The sequence below is a fragment of the Anabrus simplex genome, chromosome 1 (assembly GCF_040414725.1).
Source record: "Anabrus simplex isolate iqAnaSimp1 chromosome 1, ASM4041472v1, whole genome shotgun sequence".
In the NCBI taxonomy this organism is placed as follows: domain Eukaryota; kingdom Metazoa; phylum Arthropoda; class Insecta; order Orthoptera; family Tettigoniidae; genus Anabrus; species Anabrus simplex.
The window spans coordinates 1,362,608,730-1,362,621,487 of record NC_090265.1 but is presented as its reverse complement, the minus strand read 5'-3'; the positions used below and the strand labels follow the sequence as shown (position 1 = coordinate 1,362,621,487).

Here is a 12,758-nt window from a genome sequence, read left to right as displayed (position 1 = left end):
TATTTATATGTTGTATTGATAAGGTGGAGTTATTTAAAAAGGAAAAAAACAATTCATTTCCTCCCCATTGAAGTTAAGCAGAATGTTCCGAGCTGTCCGTTGAGAGAAGGCATGGAATGATATTAAGAGACAAATAAGCTTGAATGGAGTTTTTAAAAGTATGAAAGATCATAATATGAATATAAAGTTAGAATTCAAGAAGAATGAATGGAGGCCAATGACCTAGCTGTTAGGCCCCTTCAAACAAACATCAGGAATGAATGGGGGAAAAAATTGTGTATAGGAATTGGGGATTGGAATAATTTTCAAAGCGAGATCATCAATAAATTTCCAAGTTCTTGAAAATCATTTAAGAAAAGACAATCATTAGACAGGGAATCGGCCATCTGGGTATCAGTCCTAAATGCAGATTAGTGGTGATTGATCCTCTTCCTTTTTATTTTGAAAGTAGAAAGATGATGATTCTCCTTTTGATTTTCCTTTGCTGAATGAATGTAGAGCTAAGTTCCTGGATACGAGACCAAACTTTCCTGCTAGAATGGGTAAAATTCATACTTGAATACAATTTTTATCCATTTCTCTTCTTAGCATCATCAAGTTATTGTAGCATTTTTATTGTTTCTTAAAGACTTTACTGCTTGTTTTATTAAGCTGCGTAATTCTTTGTGAGACAGCTTGAATCCACATGATGTTGGCATTAGTGAACTTGGCATAAGCCCCTCTAATTCTGCTTTCTGGTAAATCTTATTATAACTATCCCAATTATTTGCAGTTTAGGTATTATATCTTTTAGCTTGACGTTAGTGTTGCACGAGAGCTACCTAGCGGTCACATGAGAAATTGCTTTAACTTCCCAATCACAGGCAACTATTTATATTGGTATCTATTTATCGATATATATCAAAATCCTCAAAGCTACCGCCCAATTGCACTTCTGAGTGTGGTTTACAAATTACTGGAGAGACTTCTTTACAACAGAATTGGCTCAGTAGTTCTTGACCATCTACCCATTGAACAAACGGGCTTTCACCCAAATCGAAGTTGCACAGACCAGGTTCTCTCTCTGACTACACACATTGAAGCTGGTTTTCAAAATCAACTAAAAACCTCAGTTGTGTTCGTGGACCTCACTGCAGCATACGATACAGTATGGAGACAAGGGCTCATCTACAAACTGCGTTGAGTAATACCTTGCAAGAAAATTGACAAGCGCATCGAAAACATGCTTAGAGGCAGGAGGTTTCATGTAATTTTGGGAAACAAGTAAGGAAAGGATCCTTCATAATGGTCTTCCTCAAGGATCGGTACTAGCACCTCTACTATTTAACTTATATCAGACTTACCGAAAACAGCCTCCAAAGCATTTGGATATGCGGATGACTGGGCATTCACAACACAGGGCAAATCTATGGAGAACACCGAAGATACGTTGACAGCTGATCTCGCCACTATCGTAAGTGGAGACTTAGGCCAAGTTTGAGTAAAACTGAAGTCTCGTGTTTCCATCTCAATAACAAACTGGCCCACCGTGAACTTAATGTCAAATTCCAGAACACTAGACTTCCTCACAACAGGCACCCAAAATACCTCGGAGTAACCCTGGACAGAACACTGTCCTTCAAGGAACATCTGAAGATGACAAAAGCCAAACTTCAGTCACGGAACAATATCATCCACAAACTGTGTGGCACCACCTGGGGTTCTTCTGCTTCGACCTTACGAACTTCAGCCCTTACCTGTGTCTTATCAGCTGCAGAATATTTTTCTCCAGTCTGGCTGAATAGCTGTTACACAAAACTGGTTGACACACAGCTAAATCATACTTTGCGCATTGTATCGGGAACCTTAAAATCTACCCCCACTTTTTGGCTGCCAGTTCTGAGCCATATTCCTCCACCTCACCTACGGAGAAAGAATGCCTTGCTGCACGAGTACCAAAAGCTGTTGAGGAATTCCAATCTGCCAATTCATGAAGATATACCCAACGCCTTTAACAACAGTCTTAGGTCCAGAAATCCACCAATAAGGACTGCCAAAATCCTGGTTGACAAATTCAGCCTGCAGCAGGATTGGATTCATGAATGGACTTCCATGGCTCCAGCTGAGTATCAGAACTTCCCCTGTATTACAAGAATACCAAAAGAATATGACCTACCTCGCAAAACCTGGACAACCCTCAATCATATCAGGACAGGTCATGGAAAGTGCGCTGACTTCCTCTATAAATGTGGTAAACTTCCCTCCCCAGAATAGAGCTACGGTACCCCTAAGCAATCAGTTCGTCATATAGTGGAACAGTGCCCCCTGAGTGCTTATCAGGGTAATCCAAAAGACTTTCTCGACTCAAATCCTTGTTGTATAGACTATTTGCAGAGCTTGGAGGTGAAATTGTAACCTACATAGTGTATTGTATATTTAATTTTGTGATTGTGTGTTTTTATTTTTAATGTCATACGCTAAATAAATAATCATTATGAATGGCTATAAACCTTGTTTAACTGAGATCCAAGTTCCACAGTCAAGGGGTAGTGAGCCTGCCTGTTACCTGGAGCCCGGATCTTTACCTGGATCTTAGGGCTGGTTGGAAGTCCAATCTACCTATGTAAGAACACTTGAAGAGCTGTCTGATGGTGAGATAGCATCCCTGCTCTAGAAAATAAAGAACAATCTTGAGAGGATTTGTCATTCTGACCATGCATCAGCTCGTCATTTTCAGACCATTGAGCTTAACGTTGGTCACTTGGTAGGCCATGGTTTAGCAGGGCTGTAGTGTTATAGGGTTAGGTTTGGTTTTAGTGTTTTGACTAATTGGGACTTCATGTTATATGAGTTTTATTTTTGCTTATCTCCTTTTCATTACTTGGGGGATGGCTGTCTAGTTGTACTGCCCCTAATAACAAATCACCTCAATCATTATGTAATTACTTTTGTTTTAATTGTTGATTTTAATCTTTTTCTCTTCAAGACTGCATGTATGCCATTCAAAATGTCTTCAAATAATCAAAGGATGGAGTTAAAGTAAAATGGTGTTTTTACTATGAACCTTTATTTATTAAATCACACCTGTATGCAATTTTCATTTTTACACTAATCAATCATCAATCAGTCATCATGATCTGCATTTAGGGCTGTTGCCCAGGTGGCAGATTCTCTATCAAGTGTTTGCCTAGCCTTTTCTTAAATATTTTCAAAGAACTTGGAAATTTATGAAACATTTCCCTGGATAAATTATTCCAATCCCTTACTCCTAGTCCTATAAATGAATATTTGCCCCAATTTTCATATTATGATCTTTCCTACTTTTAAAAGCTCTGCTCATGCTTAACCTCTCCACTGACAGCTTGGAACATACCACTTAGCTGAGCATCTTGCCTCCTTACTCCTCAAGTCAGGGTCAGCCAACTGTGTGTACGTGTGATGTCAGGTAACACGTCACACACACTGCTCGGGCAGCGAAACGAAGTACTTAGTACTGTAATTGAGAAGTGATGGCTAGAGGGGCGAGGGGAAACACACTGTCATTTGTAGGGGGAGGCCCAAGGTCTGCAGGTACAATGCGGTATGTGTAGTACATATTTCTCTCTACATATTTTATTGTAACGTAACTTTGTTATGAAGTAGCATAAGAGTTATAAAGCAACTTTATTTCTACACATACAAACTAAACATTTAGCTGTAGCTTTCCTATCATTTTCAACAAATAAATATAGATCTTCCCATAAAGATAAAATGTTTGGAGGGGTAGGTAGCTTGTCGCACCGTGATGTGCCTGGTTCATCCATACGTACTGTACCACTACCACCACCACTACGTATGGCACTGCCCGTGTTTACTACAAAGCGAGGCTGTCTTTTCGTATCACTCTTCGACAACGTCTCCCCACCTGCGCTCATACGTCACATGTGCTCTCCGACGTCACACGGGCCCTCTTACACCACACGCCAGCCAGTTGACTGACCCTGCCTCAAGTCTTCCCAGCCCAAAGTTTGCAACATTTTCGTTACACTATTCCATTACATAAAATCAACTTCATGGTCCGTACCGCACTTTAACAGATTCACAACTAAGATTTTATTTTCCACCTTGCCAATACATTAGTTGCTTAAGGCAACTTATTGGTTAAAAGTGGTACATGTTTTGTATATTAACATCTTCAGCCACATAACACTGTTTAGATGAAAAATTCATATTATTCATTATTATTCATTATATGAATTTTTCATGTAAAGTGTTATGTGGCTGAAGATGTTAATAATATACAAAACATGTACTACTTTTAACCAATAAGTTGCCTTAAGCAACTAATGTATTGACAAGGTGGAAAATATAAAACACTATTCCATTGTCAGAAATCACCCAGAACAAATCGTGCTGCTTTCCTTTGGATCTTTTCCAGTTCTCGTATCAAGTAGTCCTGGTGTAGGTCCTATGCACTGGAATGATACTCTAATTGGGATCTTACCAGAACCATGTGAAGTGATCTGTCCTGATATTAACATCTATGTAATGAAAGGAGAGTAATGATCTTCAGTTTGTATCATGTCTCGGGGAACTAGCATATGTTTAAACTTATGAATTTTTCTTAATTTTCATGGCATTTCTTCTGTGTGTCCGGTATTATAAATCTAGCATGTTTACCAGGATACCATGTTTTATTTAATTGATCAGTGCAGCACATCCATGGCATGGGTGTAAATCCTGTCATAAGCCAACTGCATTAATTTCCCTTTGGGCACTGTTTTAACTTGCAGGAATGTGTTGGGATGGTACTTTTCTGTAGATCATAATTAATTCCTCCACAATCCTGATCTTAATGATTATATACATACAAGATGAGCCCAAACAGATCTTACACTTGCTGCTAATACTATGACCAGCTCGTAAAATGAATATATGTACACTCAGCCTCACAAAAATTGGTTTGTCGCCAAAAGGCCTGTCTGTGTCGGTGCGATGTAAAGCAAATTGTTAAAAACAAAAATTGACCTTCGCAGAAGATGACTTTCTTTCAAAATCCTCTTGTTTGAAACAGGATGAACATATTGTGCCAGTGGTAGGATTCCAATTGTCATCTCTTCGGCAACCAGCTATCCAGAGTATAAAATTAAATATTTCTTTGCTGGCCGATTTTTGTGCGATTGGTTGTACAGATTGTATGTAAATATGATAGGTGATCTTTGTAAAGTTTCTAGCTTTTGCACATTTTTTTATACTGTATTATTGATAGTTTACATGAAGGTGGGAATAATTAATGTTATGACCCTGACAGGAAGGTCAGAAGAGTTGATTGACTTTATGGAGAAAGAGAACGTTGCAGTGATGGCACTGAGTTAGGTCAGGTGGAAAGGAAAGCGAGTGAAGATGAGTAGAGGATTCACCCTACACTGGAGTGAGGTGAGGCAAAGAGTGGTGGAGTAGGAGTGATTAACAAAACCTTGGATGAAAATGTGGATAACGTAGAGTATGTTAGTGATAGAATAATCAGAATATGACTGAGGATGGAAGACATGCATCCAAGTTTACGCATCCCAAAGTAGAAACAGCGAGGAAAATACAGAGGAATTCTTGGAGACACTCGAGGAAGTAATTACCAATGTGGGAGTGATAGTCATGGGAGACTTCAATGTGCAGGTTGGAGTGGCAGAATTAGGAAAAAAGTGATTGGTCATTTTGGGTATGGAAAAAGAAACGAGGGAGACAAGTGGATTGATTTTTGTGAGAGGAACTGAATGATTGTGGGTAACACTTGGTTTAGAAAGAAGTATAAAGATCACTGATATGGCTGGGGTTGGGAAAAGAAATCTTATAGTTAATGGATGTAACACCACTACTGGGTGAGGTGTGTGATGGAGACCACAGAGTAGGGGTAGCAAAATTGAAAATAGAAAACATTGAGATAGTAACTGGAATAAGACAGAAGAAAATAAAAGTACGGAAATTAAAAGATAAAGGAACTCAGGAGATTTTTCAGGAGGAATTAAAACAGCACATCCCTATATCAGAAAAAAAAGAAAAGGTAAAAAAAAAACCATGTGGCCTCCGAAGAGGCGTGGTGCAGATCTTATGAGTTGACGCCGTATCGGTGACCTGCACGTTAGCGAGGATGGAACCCTACCTATGATGAAATCTAAAGCTGAATTGCAATTAACCAATGAAGTTTAAAATATCTGACCTGGCTGAAAATTAAACCCGGGACCCTCTGAGCCAAAGGTCTGTACACTAACATTTAGCCATGGAGTCAGACATATCAGAAATAGAAATTGTAGAAGAAGAACGGACCAAATTTAAAAACACATTTGTAAGCTGTGCGGAGAAGATTTGTGGCAGAACTTCTGTGAGAGTGAAGGAAAAGGTGGAATGGATAGGTGAAGGAGGTTGTTAAACAAAATAAGAAAGCATGGCGAGAATGGAATAGACATAGGAAAGATGATTAAGTATGTGGAAATTAAAAGTGTAAAAAAGTGGTAAATGAGAAAAAGAAAAGTGGAAATGTAATAAGAGGAAATTAAGAATAGGTTAAAAGATTACTTCAGTAAACTCCTGAATGTAAGAAATGATACGGAAGTGTGTGTTGTGGTAAATGAGGTTGATTCATAAATGGAGAGTGATATAGCAATGTCAGAGGTGGAAATGTTGTTAAACAAATGAAAACATGAAAAGCAGCAGGGATGGATGAAATGTGTGTGGAAATGATAAAGGCAGCAGAACCTGTTGGTCTACATTGGCTATACTGGCTGCTAAGATGGAGGAAAAAGCAAGTATCTGATGGTTGGTGTAAAGGTGTAATAATACCGGCATTTAAGGAAGGTGATAAGAAGGTATGTGACAGTTATCCAGGAATTACACTGTTGTCACAAGTAGCCAATATATTGGAGAGAATAATAGGAAGATGAGAGGAAGGGTAGAAAGAAATTTAGAAGAGCAGTATGGCTTTTGACAGGGCAGGTCAATGATAGACCCTATATTTACCATGAGATTACTGATGGAAAAACAGTGGGAATGTGGAAAAGATCTGGTGATGGTATTCCTTGATCTAGTGAAAGCATACAATAGTGTTAATAAAGAAAAGGTGTGGGAAACCCTGGAAAGAAAAGAATGTGGAAAGCAATCAACAAGTGAATTAGTGAAAGCAGTGTATAAAAACGGTTTCAGCTGTATCTAGATTCCAGTGGGGAGAACAGATTGGTTTAGAAAGCACACTGGACTAAGACAGGGAAGTGTATTGTCTCCACTTATATTTATAATGGTTATGGATAGAATTATAAAGGAATCAAAGGCAGCATTTAGAGGGGATAAGAAAATATTGTTTGCGGATGGCATAGTGATCTGGCGAGTGAACAATACAGAAGTGCGAACCCAAATAACAGTATTGAGAAATATGGTATCAAAATCAGTGTGGAGAAGATCGAAACAGTTCAGATGACTAGAAGAGAAAGAGAAGGAATCGTTAGTATCAGGGGACAAAACCTTCTTAATATTTGGGAAGTTAAATAATGCAAGATGCAAGGCTGGATAAGATGACAGCAGAAGGGTACAAGTAGGAAATTATGTTCTACCAGAGTGTAAGGAACTTGGTGCAGAACAGAGAAGTTCCTATGAAATGTAAAGAGATAACATTAACATATGCATCAGAGTCTTTTGGACATTGATAGCAAGAGATGAGAGTAAAATTCAGGCTGATGAGATGAAGTTCCAAAGGAGTATTGTAGGGATGACAAGGAGAGGCAGGGTAAGAAATGTTGAGATCAGAAGAGAATGAGATGGTTTGGCCATGTTATGAGGATGGAGGAGGGAAGAATACCAAAACAAGTGTTGGAGCTAAGATAGAGGGGAAGAGAGCAAGAGGAGGCCCAGAGCAAGAAGGGTAGACTCTGTCAAGAATAGTATAAGAAAAAGACTGGAATGTAATATAATAAAGAAACGTGGTGGAAGGAGAGGCAGAAATGATGGAAAAGTACCTGGCAGGAGCTGGACAAGGGGAAATGAAGATGATTAGTTTATATATCTTGTGTAATTAACTCTGGGAATATTTAATTTTTTAATCAATTTACATGTTAACTTGTCTATATGCTGGGATATATAGGTAGAATAATGTATTGAATTGCCTAAATTGATGCTTGTGGATTTGTGCACTTAAACATTTGCAGTTAATATAACAAGTGATCTCACTGAGGGGCTGACATTCATGTTCTTCTAGCTGTCACTAACGGTGAAGGCCAGCTACACTTGCATGTAGGCACAGTGCCAAAAACGTGCTGGCAGTATTCACAGTTCATTTAACATTATCCCACTGGCAGATAGTTGTTGTAGGCAATTGAGTGAATTACAGAATGTGCCATATAATAAGCTATGGAAATGAGGCCATTATAATTCTGATTGGTCATGTGTGTTTCTTTAAAGATGGGGAATGGAGTCCAACCTTGTGGCTGAGTTTATAGCTCAGACTGGAGCTGAGACTACTGTAGCCTACAGATACTTGCAAGGTAAATAACATGTTTCATCATTATTTGTTGTAATGGGAAAAATAAATGTCTATTTTCATGTATATATGTAATGATAATTTATAGATTTAATTTTACTAATATAAAACAATTACTTGCTTACTGTATGCTATTTTCCCTGCATTAACTGAGTTATACAACCGATGTTGTCAAGAATCTATGATATCAAATTGATCTGATTTTCATCAGATGCTCATCATACATCAGGACAGTAACTTATTTGATCTTATTGACCTTGTTTTGTAAAAGTGTGACAAATTCCTATACAAATAGCACATCCGTTCTTTGTCCATAATTGGCTTTCAAATAAATAATTGAACTGTAGGCTAGCATAGATACACCCTTGGTGTTCCCTGCCTGTCATACGAGGTGACTAAGAGGGGCGACCTTGGCAAAGAACTGGACTGTAGCATTGGAATCGTGTATTGGACCCCCTGTGGGTGAAAGGTATGAATACATCCACAGGTAATCTTTGCTGGTTATAAGTCGATTAAAACGATCATGTGGCCATCAGTACCCCTTCTGCTTGGGAAAGGGCCTCTTATATGTGCGACTATGCCCAAAGGCCCAGGTGGTATCCACAATCTGTTGGGTGGAAGCTTCATGTACCCTGTAGTACCCAAAGAATACAGGTCCCCCTTGCAGTCAAATGCCTGAGCAGAAACCCCTCTCTTTATGCTATGGGGTATGTGTCTAAATGGCATCATTAAGCATCTGACCCCAGGCAATGCCTTCCAAGTTGGTGGTATTTGCGGAGGATACTTCCTGGAATGACGGCAAAACTATCAAACCCTACCCAGGGTGGTCCACCACAGTATGAAAAGATTGGAACCAGCTTCCTTACGTACCTGGCTGCTGCCAGAACCGATGGATAAAATGGATTCTTTTCAGTAGACACATTGAAGATGTCTACGACAAACTTGAGGACTCGAAGAAAATATGCAATGGTAGTCTGCTGCTCAAGATGAGCACTACTGTTCAGGCTGATCGGTTGCTCAAGTGAGGCCACTTTGGCAAAATCCCTATTAGATTGGAAGAGTACAAATTTCTGTCTGGTTTGCAGAGTGATTTTCCACTGTGATCTGAACTTTAACACTTATGATGTGTTGATGAAAGACATGAAGAATGGTGATGTGACACTTCAGGTATATTGCGTGGAAAGTCAACGGCGAGAACATTGACATTGGGGTATTCATGGTCTCCAAGTTGTCAGCGTTACCAGAGGTAGTCAAAGTAACATAATATCGTTGCGGTGTGAGGCCATACATCCCACCTCCCATGTGGTGCTATAGTGCCAAAGTTGTAGACACGTATCTTGTTGTTTGAATCAGTCTGTGTAATACATGTGGTAAAGAATCTCATGACTTATCCTCCAAACAGGTGCTCAAACTGCCCTGGTCTTCATTTTCCGTGAGATAGAAACTGTCCTGTTCATCTAAGTGAGAAAAAGATCCAGGAGATGAAGACTTGATAGCAGTAGCACAGTCTATCAAGTTTGTTTCTTCCGGGACACACTCCTCTTCCGAATGGATATAGATGGTTTCACCTCCATCCTCAGATGGAAATGGAAGCAGCGTTCGGGTTTGCAAGTGGTTTGGTGCTTGAAACGTAACACAGACAAGAGTCCACACTATAGCACTGTTACGGTGGAACTGTATCTGTTATAACAGGCATCTTACTGAGCTGTTACCAGGTCATCATGCGGTGTTGAGAAATTTTAGATTATACTCAAAAGAACAGGATTATGCTAACTGGACTTCCGGTGGTGTTGGTATCTTAACTCGTTCCGATACCTACAGCAAACTGGTTCCACTAAGAACTAAGCTGGAGGTAGTAGCAGTATTTGTTTCTTTGCGTGTCATGGCTACAGTTTGTAATGTGTGTTTCCCACCAGGCCAACTTCTCAATATCATTGATGCAATCGACATTATTGGGCAGCTTCCACCTTTTCTTTCTCTTATTGAGTGAATTTAATGCTCATCATTCATCATAGGGCTCTGAAATCCCTTGCTCCAGAGGAAGAGAGTTGGAGAAGGTGATGAGAGAGCTGGATTTATGTATTTGGAATAAAGGGGAACGAACTCATTTTAGCGTTGTGCATGGCAGTTCTTCCCACATTGACATTAGTCTGTCCAGTTGTTCATTCTTTCCCATTTCAGTTGGATGTACAAGACAACCACTATAACAGTGGCTATAAATAACATGTTGTAAACATCTTACATGACATACTTCGTATTGAATAGGTTGAACTTTTCCTCAATTCCAATTGTGAACTACACTAAGTCGCAAGTTCTTATTCGACATAGTAAGAAAGGTTTGTGAGAAAGGTACGAGTATCCATGATGGCACATACACAGTCGTCTCAAGTGCGGACTAAACTCCGATGCATTTCGGGTACTCGAGGACCAACTTTTCTACTGGGAATTTCCATTGCAGGCAGTATAGTCACTGACACACTCTCGGTTTCTAATCACTTGCCAAGTGATTTTGTGGATGTGTCAGATTCTGGGAATTACCATCCTGAATTCCTTGCTCTGAAGCATGAGGCAGAATGCAATCTCCTATGTTGTGCTACACAAGCTTCAGAGGATTATAATGTGCCCTTTCCAGAGTGAGAACTTCGGAGCCCTCAGACCAGATAACATCCACAATTAGATGTTCAAACATCTTAGTTAGGATAACCTACCTATTTTGTAAGAGTGTTTAATTGAATCTGGATGGAAGGTAAGTTTCCTTCTCAGTGGTCAGAGGGGAATAATAATTCCTCTCCTCAAACCTGATAAAGACCCTTATGTATTCAGAAAGCTACAGATCATTATGGCTGCTTGATCCACAACTGACCACCTGGTACCCTGGAGAGAGCAATTCAAGATGCTTTTCTCCTAAAACAATATTAGGTGGCTGTTTACTTTGAGTTGGATAAAGCCTGTGAAACTACATAGCAGTATGGCCTCATTTCAACCCTGCATCAGGGGAAATTTCAAGGTAACTTGCTGGTGTTTATTGCAAAATTTTCTCCTCCATCTATTCAGTGTCCAAATATGGGGGCATATTTGCAATACTATGTTAAGAAAATTAAGTTCCTCAGCTATCAGTTCAGGTGTCACTCTGTTCGCAGTTGCCATAAACTCTGTTGTCACTGTTGCGAGTTCAGCAGTAATACCACTGCATTTTGCATTATATGATAGCTCACTTAACATGGCAATTGCAGAGTGACAATTACAGCAAGCTGATAGGAGAATGGAACAGTGGACATTAGAACATGGCTTATGGTTCTCAGTGGACAAGATCTCTTGTCCATTTCTACTGGAAGCGCACTCTCCATCCCCGTCCTGAGCTTTATTCGAGGGGTGTTGCTCTTCCTGTAGTATACTTGCTGATCTGTGGGCTCCTTTTCATTTGTACTGTATTTTATTGTGGGAGCCACATGTGCATAATTTAAAAGTCAAATGAGCCAATGAACACAAAATATTAGTTTCTTAGTGGTATCAAGTGGGAGCCTAATCACATGGTGCTGCTATGTTTTTATAGGGCACATATTTTATCCAGATTACACTATGTACATGCAGCATACAGATCAGGACATAAAACTATGCTTTGTAAACTAAGTAGTGGCCATCATTTAGGCTGGCAACATTCCATAAATGTCCCATAACTAGCCTGCTTGCTCAGTCTAGTGTACCTCCTTTACACCTTAGGCACAAGCAATTGCTTATGTCATATGCTGCAGATCTATGGCAGATGCCACTTTACCCAAACTGTCCTTCCATATTCCATTACGAGAATCGCCAACTGTATGCTGCCTATGCATGAACCTCTGGTTCCTTGTCTTGTCAGAGTGCCTAGTTAGGTGCTTCCATGGATAGTACGTTGACCTGACATCCTGAATTTGCAAACCTGCCCAAAGCTAACGAGACACCTCTGTTGTAAGCTGTAATCCCAGATAAGTGTGCTGTATATGGATAGCTCGAGGGCAGTAGGGAAGGTGGGCTGTTTGTTTGTCAACAGTATGTAAGATACGGCATTGTGGATCAACCCACTGATTATTTTAAACTCATACATGCCCACTGGAGTCATTGGGTGGGTAAATTTTATACAATCATCTCGTATCATGCCATTATGGGCCAATGACCTAGAAGTCAGACCAGTTTAAACGACAATCATCATCTAGCTTGCATGCAACTGCCTATATCCAATGCTGGTATTTTTTATACTTTTGGAAGGTATCCGGTAACTGATAACAGAATTTTTATAAGC

The 12,758-nt window shown here is 39.7% G+C and overlaps 1 protein-coding gene across 1 annotated transcript in view; it reads left to right on the top strand.

The window, feature by feature from the left end:
• LOC136858346 (OTU domain-containing protein 7B) overlaps positions 1-12,758 on the top strand; it is a gene marked incomplete at its 5' end in the record, with an annotated part of 300,853 nt that overhangs the window by 34,010 nt on the left and 254,085 nt on the right. Inside the window, one exon of the mRNA XM_067137821.2 lies at positions 8,401-8,483. Within this exon, the coding sequence (XP_066993922.2) occupies positions 8,401-8,483 (83 nt within the window). The remainder of the gene's footprint in view (positions 1-8,400; positions 8,484-12,758) is intronic.